We start from the raw sequence: 17850 nt of genomic DNA on the forward strand, positions 1-17850 counted from the left end.
TTGCAATCATCTCTGATGGGTGGTCGAATGTTCGTGGGCAAGGAATAATTAACTACATCATCTCCATCCCTCAACTAGTATTCTACAAGAGCACAGACAGACACACCGGGCTCTACATTGCAGATGAGCTGAAGGCAGTCATCAATGACCTTGGACCACAGATGGTATTTGCATGGGTGACAGACAATGCTGTGAACATGAAGGCTGCTTGGTCTAAAGTGGGAGGAGTCCTACCCTCACATCACACCCATTGGCTGTGTTGCTCATGCATTGAATCTGTTCCTCAAGGACATCATTAGCGCTGAAAACAATGGATACACTCTACAAGAGAGCCAAAGAAATGGTTATGTATGTGAAGGGTCATCAAGTTATAGCAACAATCTACCTCACCAAGCAAAGTGAGAAGAATAAGAACACCACATTGAAGCTGCCCAGCAACACCCGTTGGGGTGGTGTTGTCATCATGTTTGACAGTCTCCTGGAGGGGAAGGAGTCTCTCCAAGAAATGGCCATATCACAGTCTGCCGATATGGACAGCCCCATCAAGAGGATCCTCCTGGATGATGTATTTTGGGAGAGTGGTATGCAGCCTAAAACTCCTGAAACCTATAGCAGTAGCCATTGCACGGACTGAGGGAGACAATGCCATCCTGTCTGATGTTCAGAAGAAATCTGTACTGCCCTGCCCACTTCACTGTTGCTCCAAGCAGAGGAAACTGCAGTTCTGAAATACACCAAAAAGCGTGAAGACTTCTACCTGAAGCCCATACATGCTGTAGTGTACATGTTGGACTCAAAGTATGCTGGCAAGAGCATCCTGTCTGGTGCAGAGATCAACCATGCCTATGGTGTCATCACTACCGTGTCTCTCCACCTTGGCCTGGAGGGCAAGGTTCTTGGCAGTCTGGCGAAGTACACTTCCAAGCAAGGGCTTTGGGATGGAGATGCAATATGGCAGTCGTCCCAACATATCTCATCAGCCACCTGTTGGAAGGGACTTTGTGGATCTTAGGCTCTTTCCCCTGTTGCCTCCATCATCATCCAAATCTCACCAACATCAGCCTCCTCAGAGCACAACCGGTCCTTGTTTGGGAACACACACACCAAAGCACGCAACAGGCTGACCAATACAAGGGTTCAAAAATTGGTGGCCATTCGGGCAAATTTTAGGCTTTTTGAGACTGACAACGAGTCATCCTCAACAAGGTTGGAAAGTGACAGTGACGATGAGGCCTCAGAGTCTGATGTTCAAGAGGTGGACATTGAAGAGGTCCAGGGAGACGACATGGAAGCCTGAGAGGAAGACAACCAAAGCTTTAGTTTCTAGACTATCATTTTAAGAATGTATGTTGAAAATGTTTTTGGGAGATGCGATGGATCATTGGGGATCATTCAATATTCCCTTTCTTTTGTTGTTCAGTGAAATCATCCCATGTGAATAGTCAACTCATTTAACTAAAGTTCAATTCGTAACTAAATTGTTTTTAAAATTACTATTGGACGGATGGAATCATCTGCAATTATGTCTACTTATGACAAGGTAAAAGGTTTATGTTTCTGTCTCCATATGATATGGTAAATATATTCAATGCAAAAAACATCTACATTTATATGGTATTAATAGGAATTTGCATATATTTCCGTTAATGCCCAGATATTCCCATTAATTCCCACGGAATGTTTCCACCTCTGAATATTCCCCAAAACGTGCAACCCTAATGTTAAGTAGCACAACAGCATTCATACAGTAACTCCCTTCTTAAGTGTATTCCCTTATAGACTATAGTATGGTCCCTATCTTCTTCTACTGCTGGCTGACAAGACAACCACAATATCCCTCTCTGGGGATCAATAAAGTTTACTCAAAATTCTAATGTAATGCGTTGCCAGCAGTTGCTCTCATGAAAAGCTCTGAGGACATTACCAATCCCCGTGGGTCCATTCCAAGAAACCATGGTGTAAACACAGCTGAGAATTTCCTGTTAACGCTAGCTATCATCATGAGCCCTTTTACCCCGGAGCAAGACCCCAGAGACATTGACTGGTGAAAACAACATCCCAGAATACATAACCCATGGGACTTGACTTCACACTGCTGTGGGTTTGTGAGTGTGTGTGTGTGTATGTGGGGGGTTTCCATGCATGAACCTGTGTGTGTGAGTATGTCTCTGGTAGCAGCCATATCCATGAAGTATACTGTGTGTGTCTGAAGTGTGTGTGTGTGTGTGTGTGTGTGTGTGTGTGTGTGTGTGTGTGTGTGTGTGTGTGTGTGTGTGTGTGTGTGATTGTGTGCGTGTGTATGCTTCTGCACAGCGAATACACATTACATACTTCACCGGGGATGACTGTGATAGATTACCGTATGTATACTTGTGTTGTTCCTGTGTGTGCGTGTGTGTGCGCGTGTGTGTGTGTGTATGCTCCTGCACAGCGAATACACATTACATACTTCACCGGGGATGACTGTGATAGATTCCACCTCTTCTCTCTAAGACAGGAACAACACAAGTATACATACGGTAAGGAGCCAGGGCAGCACCATGACTTCAGCAAGGGAGCAGGGCTATTAGATTAGGCTATTTTTATACCTGCCCTGGACCTTAATGGAGTTATGAGGCTCTGCATTGCCAGGCCAAACTGATTGCAGAACTGAGGGAACTGATAGCATGCAGGATACAAAAACAAACAACAGTCCTCGGCCAACAAGGCTTTTTCAATTTTCAACATGGAATGCAAGGCCCTACTATTTCTTAATGTTGCTGGACCCCAGGAAGAGTAGCTGCTGCCTTGGCAGCCACTAATGGGGATCCTTAATAAATAAAATACAAATACACATTTCAAACTTGCCGTGTTGGGCCCGTTGTTCTAGTCCAGCTCTGTCTGGCGAAGTTCTCTTTAAGACCGAAATATATTTGGATATTGACCAACAAAAAATTGATGAGCTGAAAAAAAAAGATCCCAGAAACATTTCCATATGCACAAAAACCTTATTTCTTTAAAATGATTTGCACAAATTTCTTTACATCCCTGTTAGTGAGCATTTCCCCTTTGCCAAGATACTCCATCCACCTTACAGGTGTGACATATCAAGAAGCTGATTAAACAACATGATCATTACACAGGTGCACCTTGTGCTGGGGACAATAAAATGATACGCTAAACTGTGCAGTTTTGTCTAACACAATGCCACAGATGTTTTGAGGGAGTGTGCAATTGGCATACTGACTGCAGGAATTTCAACCAGAGCTGTTGCCAGATAATTGAATGTTAATTTCTCTACCATAAGCTGCCTCCAAAGTCATTTTAAAGAATTTGCAGAATGCCAAACTGGCCTCAGAACCGCAGACCACGTGTAACCACGCCAGCCCAGGACCTCCACATCCGGCTTCTTTCCCTGCGGGATTGTCTGAGACCAGCACCAGAACAGCTGATGAAACTGTGGGTTTGCACAACAGAAGAATTTCTGTCAGGAACCATCTCAGAGAAGCTCATCTGCATGCTCTTCGTCCTCACCAGGGTCTTGGCCTGACTGCAGTTCAGCATTGTAACCAACTTCAGTGGGCGAATTCTCACCTTCGATGGCCACTGGCATCGGAAGTGTGCTCTTCACGGATGAATCCCAGTTTCAACTGTACTAGGCAGTTGACAGACGGCCTGTATGGAGTCTTGTGGGCAAGCGATTTGCTGATGTCAACGTTGTGAACAGAGTGGCCTATGGTGGCGGTGGGGTTATGGTATGGGCATGCATAAGCTATAGACAACGAACACAATTGCATTTTATTGATGGCAATTTGAATGCACAGAGATACCGTGATGAGATCCTGAGGCCCATTATCGTGCCATTCATCCGCTGCCATCACCTCATGTTTCAGCATGATAATGCACGGCCCCATTGTCGCTAGGATCTGTACACAATTCCTGGAAGATGAAAATGTCCCAGTTCTTCCATGGCCTGCATACTCACTAGACATGTCACCCATTGAGCACGTTTGGGATGCTCTGGATCGACGTGTACGACAGCGTGTTCCAGATCCCACCAATATCCAGCAACTTCGCACAACCATTGAAAGGGAGTGGGACAATATTCCACAGGCCACAATCAACAGCCAGATCAACTCTATGCAAAGGAGATTGTTGCGCTGCATGAGGCAAATGGTAGTTACACCAGATACTGACTGGTTTTCTGATCCACCCCCTTACCTTTTTTAAGGTATCTGTGACCAACAGCATATCTGTATTCCCAGTCATGTGAAATCATAAATTAGGGCCTAATGAATTTATTTCAATTGACTGATTTCCTTACACGAATTGTAACTCAGTAAAATCGTTGAAAGCATCACACAGTAGCTAAGTAGCTCAGTTTGTGGAGGTAGTGGCAACAATATCAAACATAATATATAATAATATATGCCATTTAGCAAACGCTTTTATCCAGAGCTATTTAAAGTCTTGCGTGTATACATTCTAGGTGGTCCCAGGAATGAAACCCACATCACCATGCTTTACCATCGCCATGCTCTACCAACTGAGCTACAGAGGACCACCCGAGTACCACCTTTGGACCAAACCAAAGACCATTAGCTTACTGGGTAACGATTGGTGAATCATTGGCATGAAGTAGCACCTCCCAGGCACTAGGAGTGCTGGTGAGCCGGTGGCAACCATTCATATTGGTGACAATTGAATCTCAACAACTGAATATCAACGTTGCCCATCTGAGTGCCTAATCAAAGAAGGCATCAGGGTGATTGGTTTCAATGCCAGTGACATGTTGTTTGAAATAGGGGCTGTGACCATTGAGATCCTATATGTAATTATATGGCTGTGACTGTCTGCCTGCCCCGGGGCTTTGGGGTGGACAGTGGAAGAGCTGGACTGGGCGGAATACGCCCCCCTGTGGTCCCACTTGGCCATCCCTTGCTGGGCTCTGGCTCCTTGGCTGAGATGGTTGCTCATCAAGCTGACAGGCCTCCAGCCCAGAGACTGAGTCACTGCCACAGGGGTGTGTGTGTGTGTGTGTGTGTGTGTGTGTGTGTGTGTGTGTGTGTGTGTGTGTGTGTGTGTGTGTGTGTGTGTGTGTGTGTGTGTGTGTGTGTGTGTGTTTGTGTTTGTCATCGGCCCAGTAAACAGAGAATGTTTGCTTAATATCAGGTAATATTCTCTTCAGTGGTTTATTTATTCTATTTATTTTCAATTCAGCCAATTCAGGAACTGAATTGAAATTGTAATACATTGAAATTCTAAAAGAATGAAACTATCCTCATTGAAAATATAAATAGCTATTTTCAACGTGGAATTTCAAATAATCTTCTGAATTGACCGAATAAAAATGGAGTTTACCCGAACACAGTTCCAAAGGTTATAGCATAACATTAACAATGTTAACTAAAAAACATTCTGAGAACATTGTCAAACAGTTTTGGTACCAGTACCAAGTCAATGTGCAGGGGTATGAGGAAATTGAAGTAGATGTGTACATATAGATGTACATATAGATAGGGGTAAAGTGACTAAGCAACAAGATAGATAATAAACAGTAGCAGCAGCTTGTGTGGAAGCATGTGTGGCGAATGTGTGCCTGTGTGTATTTGTGAGTGAGTGTATGTGTGAGTGTGTGGGTAGTGTCCAGTGTGTGTGCATAGTCAAAAAGTGTTAGTGCAAAAAGGGTCAATGCAGACAGTCCGGCTAACTATTTGGTTAACTATTTAGTAGTTTTATGGCTTGGGGGTAGAAGCTGTTCAGGAGCCGTTTGGTCCCAGACTTAGTGCTCCGGTATCGCCTGCTGTGTGGTAGAAGAGAGAACAGTCTATGACTTGGGTGGCTGGAGTCTTTAACAATTTTTAGGGCCTCCCTCTGACACCGCCTGGTATAGAGGTTCAGCCCCAGAGATGTACTGGGCTATACGCACTACCCTCTGTAGTGCCTTGCGGTCGGATGCCGAGCAGATGCCATACCAAGTGGCGATGCAGCCAGTCAAGATGCTCTCAATGGCGCAGCTGTATAACTTTTTTAGGATCTGAAGGCCCATGGCAAATATCTTCTGCCTCCTGGGGGGTTGTGTTTGGACCATGATAGCTCCTTAGCAATGTGGGCCTATCCACTACAGCACCATCGATGGCCCTCCTTTTACTGTAGTCGACGATAAGCTCCTTTGTCTTGCCCACGTTGAGGGAGAGGTTGTTGTCCTGGCACCACACTGTCAAGTCTCTGACCTCCTCCCGATAGACTGTCTCATCGTCATTGGTGTTCTGGCTCACCGTCGTTGTGTCATCTGCAAACTTGATGATTGTGTTAGAGCCGTGCGCAGCCATGCAGTCGTGTGTGAACAGGGAGTACAGGAGGGGACTAAGCACGCACCCCTGAGGGGCCCCTGTGTTGAGGGTCAGTGTGGCGGATGTGTTGTTGTCTACCCTCAGAAAAGATAACTCGTTGTGTGACTGTGGTTCCCACATAACGGGGGGTTGGTATTGTCTCGTAGGTGGCTCATCCACATGCTCGCCTGCCAGCGTGCAGCAGCTTCAAAGGTCATCTCAGCACTAGCCTCCCCCAGTCCACACTCTCTTACTCATCACAGAGAGAATGAGAACAACTGGTTCGCGACTATCACCATCTCCACAATCCACCAACAGCAGCATAACATGAGCTGAGGCCATTTTCAACTCACATCAAAGACAGTGGTCCCCTCGGGACTAGGTTGGAGTTTTTCCTGGACCATCGATACAGTGTCAGATGTTTTGTCCTCCTGATAATGGTTAGAGTTAGAAATGGGAGTAGGGTAATCTGATCCGAGATCTGTGATTAGAGGTGACTTCAACCTGGAGCATCCTGTTGTCATGTAGCATGAATCGAATTTGTCGAATCACGGCCAGCTTTTCTCATTAATGTTAAAGAAAGTTAAAATGAGCAAAATGGCAAAGAACTGAGGCAAAGAACAGAGAGCTGCCTATACATGGTGGAGGGAGGAGTGTGTGTGTGTCTGTACTGGATGAGCAAAGACACAGAAGAGGTCTATATTGAGAGAAATTTTGCCGCCTAGGCACCTACCAATGTAACCAATGAAAGCTTCCTAGGGTGCCGTGGTTGGCTGGGGCAGCAGGAGAGAGATCTACAGTCGATGGCTCAGTCAAATCCCTGGCCCACCTCTTAAATCCTCCTTTAATTAAAGTGGAAGTGCTGGAGCAGGTCCAGAGAGGGAGCCTGCATACCAGAAGGATACTCACACTGGTATCCTTTTAACCACAGATCTAGGATCAGGTTCCCCCACCACCGTTACGAACCGAAATCATTAGGGGGATTAAAATATTTATGACCCTGGATCAGTGGTTAGGTTAGGAGAAATTCTGACCTGCTTTCATGGAGTTTCAGGAATGAGGTGAACACCTACAGTACACTACCCTCATTACGCCAGACAGTTAGAACACCAGGATTTCCCCCACTCCATCCCTTTTCTCCCATCCTATGAGGTAGTTAGCTGAGGCAGGTCACAGTGCCATCAGGGCTGTGACAGTCATGGAATTTTGGATGACGGTTATTTGTCAGCAAAATGTCCGCTGTCACCATTATAGTCGTTTGAATAGCAAATATATATATTTTTAAACATAAACAATAACTGTATGTGCTGCTGTTGCTGCAGAGGGGGGGGGGCAGGTTTTCTACAACACCTTGCTGATACAAGGAGCAGCAGCGTTTCATCACATTGTACAGAGTCCTTGTTACAGCGGAAACGCGGACGTGCCATCTTTTTGAAAGCCCGACCATCACAAATCAAATCAAATTTTTATTTGTCACATGATTCATAAACAACAGGTGTAGACTAACAGTGAAATGCTTACTTCTGGGCCGCCCTTCACAATGACCCATAGAGAACAATAGAAAAATAATAACACAAGGAATGAGTAACGATGACTTGGCTATATACAGTACACGTGGTACCAGTACCATCTTTAGTCAGCTGTTCCACAACACAAAATTCTAGAACTGGCTAGTTTGGCATCCTCTCATCTCTTCTTATGTTGTCTGTTAGATGTAAACCAGGCTTATTTACACTTTGCTGCTTTTGGGTAAAGTTTTTACGATTTGAATATGAAGTAGATTTTTTTAAATGAAAGTCTTCATCCATATTCGTAGGCTACATGAATATGAAATTCTAAGTGGCACACGTGTCCACACACACACACACACACACACACACACACACACACACACACACACACACACACACACACACACACACACACACACACACACACACACACACAGTAGGATTAATCAACAGATTGTAAACAAGTGGTTGACAAAGCCCTCACACTCATTCACATTATCAAGCTAATTAGCCTTAAATTAGCCAGCAGGTATGGGTGCATAAAGAAAAAAAAATCACATTTCCAGGCCCCTCACATTCGCTTAACCTGTCCTCCATTCACTCACTTACCGACTGACTTATTTACTTTCTTACTTATTGACTGACTGATAAAATGTACCTTTGCCAATAACTGCCAATCTTCAATTGTCCCAGATTACTAATGGGTGCTGAATAACCTGGATCTGAGCTCAAGATCAATCAACAAGATTGGCTGCTGGATAAATCTGAACTCGAGGAAGTGTGTGTGTCTGTGTGTGGGGTGTGCATATGCCGTGGGGGTGGTTAGGCACTTCTATATTCCTCTGGCTATAATGTATTAGTTACACGCATTATGACAGTTTGTATTATGAAGATGTGTTCTCAATGACTTGTTCAAAGATGAAATAAATAAGCAAATGGGTTCTGCGATCAGTTTAGAGGGAAGGACCCCAATCAGACAACTACTTTAGATAAGAACTTTAAAAGCTTATTTGGCTACAAATGGAACCAATGCTACCAATGCTATTACATGTTGCTGCACTTTTCTGTAGTTACTGCACTTTTCAGTACTGCACTTATCAGCAGTAACTGGCAAATATAAATCAATAATACAGTGCTCTTTGTTACGAAAACAACTACGATGCTACATATTGCAAGAGCAACTTAGTGCTAAGTGCTACTAACAAGCTAGTGTGGCACAACAATATCCTGGTACTGGGTAGTGGGTACTGTCTGACATGTTTTTCCCTTTATTTCAAATGACAGCTCTACGCTGAAGGCACAGAGACACTTGCTACCTTCCAAAAAGGCACCCTATTCCTCCCTATGGGCCCTGGTCTAAATTAGTGCATTATAAAGGGAATAGGGTGCCATTTGGAATGCAGACACTGTAGAAACAAGAGGCATCTAATGCCAACTGCAAACTAAACCCAGCACTATCAGAGATGGGTTACTTTTGTACACCTTAGGACTTATTATGCATTTATGTAACTTGGCCCGGGAGAGATGGAGAAGTTACTTTACACCTTGCTTTCAGTGGTGCTGCTATGAGAGACTTCTCATCATCAGTATGTACAGCTACATGGCACAGCCCACATCAGCTAACCACTTAGTGTTGTGGGCGCCGCATGTCAACATATAGGCCTGGACTAGTAAGCCACGTGGGCTCACTTCAGCAAACACTCCAGTGCCGAAATACTTCACGATCTAACTTACACAGTTGCGTAACGCCACGCTGATGCGGCATTTAAGTGTGACGGTGTTAGCGTGTTATCTCCGGCAAATGCTAATGCGAGACCATTCCACTTCTGATTTCGCAATCTTTCCCACTTTGCCGCAGGTGGAGAAAGGAAACAGTATCGTTCCTGTACACGTTCCTGAATAATTAAACAAGGAGAATGATAGGGGTGGGGGGTTGGATACAGCAATCGGCATGTTCCAAATAGATTTTTTTAATGTTTAGACCACGACAGTCGGCAGCACCTGATTGATTCGGCTCGGAGACAGCTGAGCCAAATGGCGCAACAACCCCCCCCATGCCAACCCCCCCCAACACACACACTCACTCTCACTCTCTCTCTCTTAAGGGGGTTTATTGGCATGTGAAACATGTGTTAACATTGCCAAAGCAAGTGAGGTAGATAATATACAAAAGTGAAATTAAAATAAAAATCTCTCTCTCTCTGACTTCCTACATGAACCGGCTGCCTAATTACTCTTGACATGGTCTGAATTAGCATAAACAGGCGTATGAACTCTACGCTAGCTAGCACACTCACTCGCAAAGCCCCTGTGGATTGATAGCCCGGCAGGCTCGATGGGCTCTCAGTCTCTCTCTCCCTCTCTCTTTATCTCTCTCCTCCCTCTCCTCTGTAACGTTGATTGGCAGGAGGGGGAGTCAAGCCGACAGGCCTCCAGGGAGGAAGCTGACACGTAAAGAAGAGCCCTTGTCATATCAAAGCGGCGCGCGTCACACCGTTACTTACTCACACGCGCACTTCAAACCTCATCATGTCTCGTCATGGACGAAGGGACGGGATTCAGTTTTTCGGATGGGTCCAAGACTAATTGAAAATGAACAAGGGCTGAATAGTCACCGGGCTTTTTTCAACAGCAGCTTTATTTAGCAAGGGTGAACAACAAACGCCCCAAGGAAAAGCCGGGGGGATAAATAATGATAGCCTACATATCTGTTCACGGAACATCATTCATCTTCAAATTGCTGGAAAGATGAGAGCGATAATACTTTTGTGATCCGTGTACTTTGAGATAAATCTTTGCTCGTTAAGGAAAAGAACACCCTGGATTGAATATGGCTGTCTATTTATAACCTCGAAATCCGGGACTAAATCTTCCCAACAGGATAGTTTGATAAAACCCTGTTACTTAAGTAAATTCCTAAGTAAAGTCCTTGATGATTTAAGGTTGCTCAGACACCCAATGGTCCAAATGCCCACTGTATGTATGAATAATGACTCCTTATAGATATGACGATTGTTGCAATGGCTCAGTGGGTTAGAGCATGCTGCTGGCAATACCAGAGGGCTATACTACGAATCTAGCTAGATGTACTCAGGCTTTTCTGAAATTCGCCAGCTTCCAGCTCGGGCTTCATCCATGTTACAAAGGTAGATTTTGGTTGTGTACCCGCCTCTTACTTGACCACTCGAGCCGGGCTTGTAATTGCGTGTTGGTGCCTCACTGCTTCCACTGAGCCGGGAAAGAGAGGTGGTGGGGGTGGGGGGTTAGTGGGAGATGAGGTGGCCGCCACACGTTAGACCCACTCACGTTTGTTTGAGTCGGAGCGCTGCTGAGCTGAGGTTTCCCGTGGTCACCCAAGGGGATACACTCACTCTGCAGTCGGTGGTTCTCTCAGACCTCATGCATGACAAGGCATCAGCAAGCTGGGCCTCACTGTGCTGCACCGGCAAGTCACTTTGGATGTTAAAATTTACTGCAGCCTGAGCCAAACTTCAGTTTTAATCCTCAGTTTTTGGGGATGGCTGTAGGCTTGAATAAAATCAGGGCTAAGTAGACCAGGTCGCTGAACGTTTAAAACGCCTTTTTGTTGTTGAAGCTACTCTTTTTTTACGATTCTTTCTCTCCTTTAAATCTTTTATCACTCTCTCCCTCTCTGTACAGACAGGTGCAGGAGGCTTTGTTGGGCCCCTAACTTTCTCATGCATATTTGAGGCATTCATTTTTAGATATACTTATGTTCTTACCCCTAAAAAGCCTACTAGATTTTCTCACCAAAAAACCCTCAAGTCAAATCTTCACAACAATACCATTCAGGCCATATCATTCAACACACCCTCATTCCTAAATGCATCCACACAAGCTTAGTGAGAATTCATACTTCTGTGGAGGAGGTGTTTTGAGATGGTCTCACAGAACCATGTTTGTTTATGTCACATAGTGGCAAGGCCTCAAAATCCCAGGTCATGTCAACAGAGTAAATCTGAAAACCAGAAATGAATGTTTCCTTTTACTTACCAGAGAAATTGAATGAAAGACATGGTAGAGAGAGACATTTAGAGAGAAAGGGAGGATGATAAAAGCCCTCTTCTGACTGGAGCAAGGAACCAGACACACTATCAATAAAACAAACCCCAGCTTCTCCCTCACTTCTCACTGGCTTGTTTTCTTTTTCGCTCCATCCATCGCCCAAGGTTTAAACAAAAGCCTGGAACGAATAGCTGTCAAAAGTATTATAGCAGATTGATGGCGCAACCTTCACTGTGCCATACCCGCAAAGTATCACTGATCAATAGTCTCTCAGTGCATGAGGCCAGGCTAGCTAGAGGCTCAAAGACAGATCTAAGATATAAACTTCTAGATGGGATGGAGCTGCCAGGCTGTCACCGCTAACAGCCTCATACTTTACAGCCAGGCCCACAATTCAAACCCGAGAGGCCAGTTCTAGGAAAATTTGAATTGCGTAAAGAAGGAAAGCAATTTGCTAATCTGTTGACTGGCCAAAATGTAGGCGCGTTCAATGCTATTCTATGGGTTTAGACCTTAGCTAATGTTGATGGCGATGGCTAGCATTGGCAGGAGTGGAGGAAGGAATAGCTATGATATGAATACTTAGCGACTTAATTTAGTGATCTCCATTTTCAGAAAACCTGATCATTCCTGAGTCGGATAACATTTGGTGTATGTTACCTACATGTCGACTCAGTGACACTGGGCTGTGGGGCTGGACTCCTAGTTCAATCAATTGTGGATAACGGAAACTGCACTGCGGGTTTAATCTCAGTGTTTACGCTGTGGGGCCAAGAATTTAGACTATGATCGTCTTTGGCCTATATCACAGACTGGGGAAAGGTGAATTCACTCCCCACAAGGAAACAGAGAGCCATGCTGTGGTCACACAGACAGTGCTGCTGGCTTCTGCTGGTTGACACCATCCTGCTCAGGTCCAGATTAGCATAAAATTGTGTATTTGGCATTTGAGCTTGAAAATACAGTATAGCTAATAGGGTAACATTTACATTGTTTGTTTTTTTTGTTAGAAAATGACCTAAGCAGTTGATGGCATTGGTTTGTTTAACAAATTCAAAGTGTGAATTGAAGTCTCTCGTTGCCCATATAGTGCTTTAGAAGTAATGAAACAAGTACATTTGTAATTTAGCTGAACTATACATTTAAGCTGCCCATAGACCAAGCTGTGATAGTAGCATTTAGTATGCACAGCCACATTGACACATAAGATTATATCTCATTCAGAACAAATGAGCATAGTCAAACAGGGGCCTTCTAGACATCCAGGGGTGAGATTACTTATCCGTTTCGCCTGCAATAACGATATGCTATTGGTGAGGCAGTGTAGTTTGTGACCACAGGCAGTTCACAGCTCCAGTTCACGAATCGTCCTCACTTACTCATTTTCAATGAGTTCAACTGATAATTTACTTAGAAACATTGGCAAAGGTTTGATGTTTTCAAACTTCAAAAAGGGTTTGTAGTTGAGACGAACCCCCATCCCAACCCATCTGTTGTGTAGCTCCATCCAGCTACCACTTGAACTCTGAGTATGTGGTGGGTTGATTTGGGTGAGACTTGGCAACAACCTCTGACCCCTGCAGAAAAGTATCAAGGCTGGAAGCACCTCACGAGTCATGTCACCTTTCAGGAAGTGATACCAATGCTCTGCCTTGCGGTAGTAGGCTAGTAGGCTATCAATCAAGGCCAGTCATCTAATTGCTGAGGGTGGAGTGAGCGGGGGCGGGATCTTACTTTGCAAACCAATCAGGCCAATGGCAAAATCATCATATAGGAAAGTCCAATACTTACCAGTGAAGACCAGAAGTCTGGGGGGTGGAGGAGGTGGGGGGGGGCGGCAGGGGAGGGTAGGGTCTACATTGGCACTCCAGCTGGCAGCTCTCACCCGCCCTCTCTGCCACGTTCCGCGCACATGAACTCTGGGGCTCTCCCTGAGTGAACTGCACAGCAGAAGGAGAGAGAGTGGGAGAGGGAGAGAGAAGGAGAGAGAATTCAAGCCAATTGGTAAGGCAACACCGTAGTATAGCAGTGCTAATTTAACAAAAATAGTAATTAGTAAGTATTACGGAATTACCATATCACCATTTCATTCGTAAGTAAAATGTAAGTAAATAGTAGCTAACAGATGGACTGTTAAATTAAGGGTATCTATTGTCCTGGCTAGTCTAGGACTGGATAGCGTGGATGGATGGGAGCAGGTTGAAACGGGGAGGAATCTCTTATGACGTTCAAGAATATGTATTTGGTGCCCTGGTTGGTGAGAATTCCACAAAATGCATACTTAAGATGGGTGCACTATAAAAGGTGCTTGGTGAAAGTCTACACACCCCTTGCACTGTTTTCACATTTTTCTTTCTTAAAATGACATCTAAAAAGGATTACAATTTATTTTCTCTATGTATCTACACAAACTGCTGCACATTTTTAATGTGAAAGTAAAATTATATACATTTGTCTTAGTTAATACAACATTTAAAACGAAGATGTCTTGATTGCATATGTCTTGATTGCGTATGTCTTTCACTTGGTGAAAGCCCCTTCGGGCAGCCATTGCAGCTGTGTAAGATTTTACCAAATCTGCACAACTCTTATTAGGGAAACATATAATTATTGTTTTTGTCAAAACAAAAAACTCTCCTGCTGGTGACAAGCATACACATAAAACGATGCTGCCAACACAATACTTGAAAATACAGAGGGTTTCACAACATTTCATTCACTCCACATTACTGGCCTGTATGACAAGGTGAAAAGAAGGAAGCCGGTGTTAAAGAATCCATTCCAAATCATCCATTATGTTTGCAACAAGGCCCTTCAGTAATACTGCAAGATAACATGACAAATAAATATTTGTTTTGTCTTAAATTGAAAACTTCAGGTTTGGGTCAAATCCAATACAACAAATCACAGATGTGTATCTTCAAGTATTGTTGTGACAGCGTCATGTTAAGTTTGTCAGGATCAAAGTAAATATGAAAGGAGCAAAGCCAAAGCAAAAAGTTACAGGAAAACTTGCCCCAGTCTTCTGAACACATAACCTAGTTTTATTTTTCAGCAGAACAATTACATACATTTAAATACCAAAGGCACACCAGAATGCCTTTTCAAGAGGTGTTGAGTGTTCCTGAGTGGTCCTGGCTTGAATCTGCTTCACAATTAGAGACGAGGCTTGAATATTGCTGTCCATCAATGATTCCCAACTAAATTTACTGAGCTTGAGCAATTTTGACAAAAACAATGGATATACAGTATGTATCCCTAAGTTGTAGAAAGTTGTTAGAATCTTATTCATGATGTTTCACAACTGTAATTGCTGGCAGAGGTGCTTCCACCAAGTTTTCACTCTGTTGTGTGAAGATGTGCAATCAAAACATCTTTGGCGTATTTTTATTAGTTAAGATACAGTACATTTCTATAATGTTTCTTTCACTTTGAAAATGTTGAGCAGGTTGTGTAGGTATGTATGAAAAAAAATCTAATTCAATTCCTTTTTAGATACAGCTTCAAGGAAGCAAAATGTGAAAACTGTGCAATGGGTGTGTAGACGTTCACTAGGCAGTGTACACTAAAATGACATGATGCTAGCATACCAACTTGTTTACATTGGGCAGAGAGTTCCTGGAAACCTCACTATACTGCAACACAGCACCCAGTACTTGGGTCCTGGATCCTGGACCCACCACTCAGGTAGTTACCAGAACTTGCTTAGCCCAGGGTGTGTTTGGATAAAGAATTATGCTTACAACGCAGATCAGGGTACCCTAACACCAAGAACTCCAATTTCCACTTTTCTAATGAGTGAAAACGAGTCTAGGAAATACAACAAAATGGGAGAGACTAGTGCCCTTTTCACACGGAGCCAAGCCGTGCAGAGCTGAGCTTACCTTGTCGTATATCAGTGATTTGCAGTCAGGGTAGGCAGTACTTACCCAGTAATAATCTAATATGAAAAGCTGTTAAGAAAAATATATATAAACAAAATTGTCATTATTTTTTGTGATCTACTGTTTTTTTCTCAATGATTATGGTGTTTTTTTGCTCAAAATCTTATCCTGGGATAACCTTTCCATGCATTCAAATCCATTCAATCGTTGATAAGTGCGGCAGTTCCTGACTCCAGTCACTGTTAATGGACAGGGTTAGCATATAGGCACCTATAGACGTCGCTGCTTTGCGGCTTTGAACAGAGCTTGAAGTAGCTTCATTTGTTGCAGCCGAACATTGAACAGCTGAACAGTGAGTAATGGACTGTCCACTTGTCTAAAGCATCATTACCAAATAATACTTTTTACCCAGACTTTTACACATCTTGGACATTTACAGTGCACTGTGGTAAACTCAATAGATTGGACATGATTTGGAAAGGCACACACCTATCTATATAAGGTCCCACAGTTGACAGTGCATGTCAGAGCCAAAAACCAAGCCAGGTGGTCGAAGGAATTGTCCGTAGACCTCTGAGACAGGATTGTGTCAAGCCACAGATCTGGGGAAGGGTACCAAAAAATGTCTGCAGCATTGAAGGTCCCCAAGAACAATCATTCTTAAATGGAAGAAGTTTGGAACCACCAAGACTCTTCCTAGAGCTGGCCGCCCAGCCAAACTGAGCAAATGGGGGAGAAGGGCCTTGGTCAGGGAGGTGACCAAGAACCCAATGGTAACTCTGACAGAGCTCCAGATTTCCTCTGTGGATATGGGAGAATCTTCCAGAAGGACAACCATCTATGCAGCACTCCACCAATCAGGCCTTTATGGTAGAGTGGTGAGATGGAAGCCACTCCTCAGTAAAAGGCACATGACTGCCGCTTGGAGTTTGCCAAAAGGCACGTAAAGGACTCTCAGATCATGAGAACCCAGATTCTCTGGTCTGATGAAACCAAGATGGAACACTTTGGCCTGAATGCCAAGCATGTCTGGATGAAACCAGGCATCGCTCATCACCTGGCCAATTCCATCCCTACGGTGAAGCATGGTGGTGGCAGCCTCATGCTATGGGGACGTTTTTAAATGGCAGGGACTGGGAGACTAGTCCGGATGGAGGGAAAGATGAATGGAGAAAATTACAGAGAGATCCTTGATGAAAACCTGCTACGGAGTGCTCACCTTCCAACAGGACAACGATACTAGAACATGAAAAAAACAGTTTGGTACTGGAATTGTTACTTCCGTACTTCTGTCAAATGTGTCACACGTCGTCTACTGATTGAGAGAAGATCAAATCTGTCTATCAGCGCAGCTTAGTCATTGCTTGCTTTAGCCTGCCATGAGGAACCACTGAACTCACTTGGAGTCTGGGCTGCATCACCATTTATGTCATGCTGCACAGAAGTTAACACACTTGAATAATCATCAAGATCACCTTTGCTCAAGCCTGGAATGGACTCTGTGTGTGAATGACCTCATGGTCATGGTCATGTGTGTGAATGACCTTAAGGAGAAGGCGCGCACTTATATAAAAGAAGAGATTGCTTCTTCTATGCAAATGATGTTGCTCAGAACAATAAAATAAGTCCCAAATGAAAGGTAAACAGATTGTTTTGCATCTGTCGACTCATGAAATCAGCCAAAACAAGCTCAAGAACTCAATGCATGCAAACACTCCTATTCAATACGCATTCACCTGTATTGTGGATAGGCCTAGGCTACATCTTGATTTACCCAGTTTATCAATAGAGATTTACCATTCAAATAAACTATAACCATTATGTTGTTAGGTAGTTGGATTTTGTTTTAAAAACGTATTGTATAATTGATTCTTTAATGCATACATAAAATAATTCAATGTAATGATATTGAACTGAAAAGATCTGTCTGGATCAAGTGCCATTCTGTGACTTTGGCTATTATGCCTTCTTTTTTTGCCGTGGTATCATTTTCATATCATTTAGGTATCAGGTATCGTGATGGTATCGATTATCGTGCTACTAAACCTGGTATCGGTATCGAAGTCCAAATTCTGGTATAGTGTGAGCTGCGTGGGAGAACTGTGCTACCAGCTACTG

The 17850-nt window shown here is 43.8% G+C and overlaps 1 protein-coding gene across 1 annotated transcript in view; it reads right to left on the reverse strand.

Moving 5' to 3' along the window:
- Nucleotides 1-17156, reverse strand: part of prima1 (proline rich membrane anchor 1) — a 61921-nt gene extending 44765 nt beyond the window's left edge. Inside the window, 3 exon segments of the mRNA XM_042322698.1 lie at nucleotides 13640-13683; nucleotides 13685-13788; nucleotides 17133-17156. Coding sequence (XP_042178632.1) covers nucleotides 13640-13683; nucleotides 13685-13788; nucleotides 17133-17156 — 172 coding nt within the window.
- Between the last annotated feature and the right edge of the window lie 694 nt (nucleotides 17157-17850).

This window comes from Oncorhynchus tshawytscha, linkage group LG05 (genome assembly GCF_018296145.1).
Source record: "Oncorhynchus tshawytscha isolate Ot180627B linkage group LG05, Otsh_v2.0, whole genome shotgun sequence".
NCBI lineage: Eukaryota > Metazoa > Chordata > Actinopteri > Salmoniformes > Salmonidae > Oncorhynchus > Oncorhynchus tshawytscha.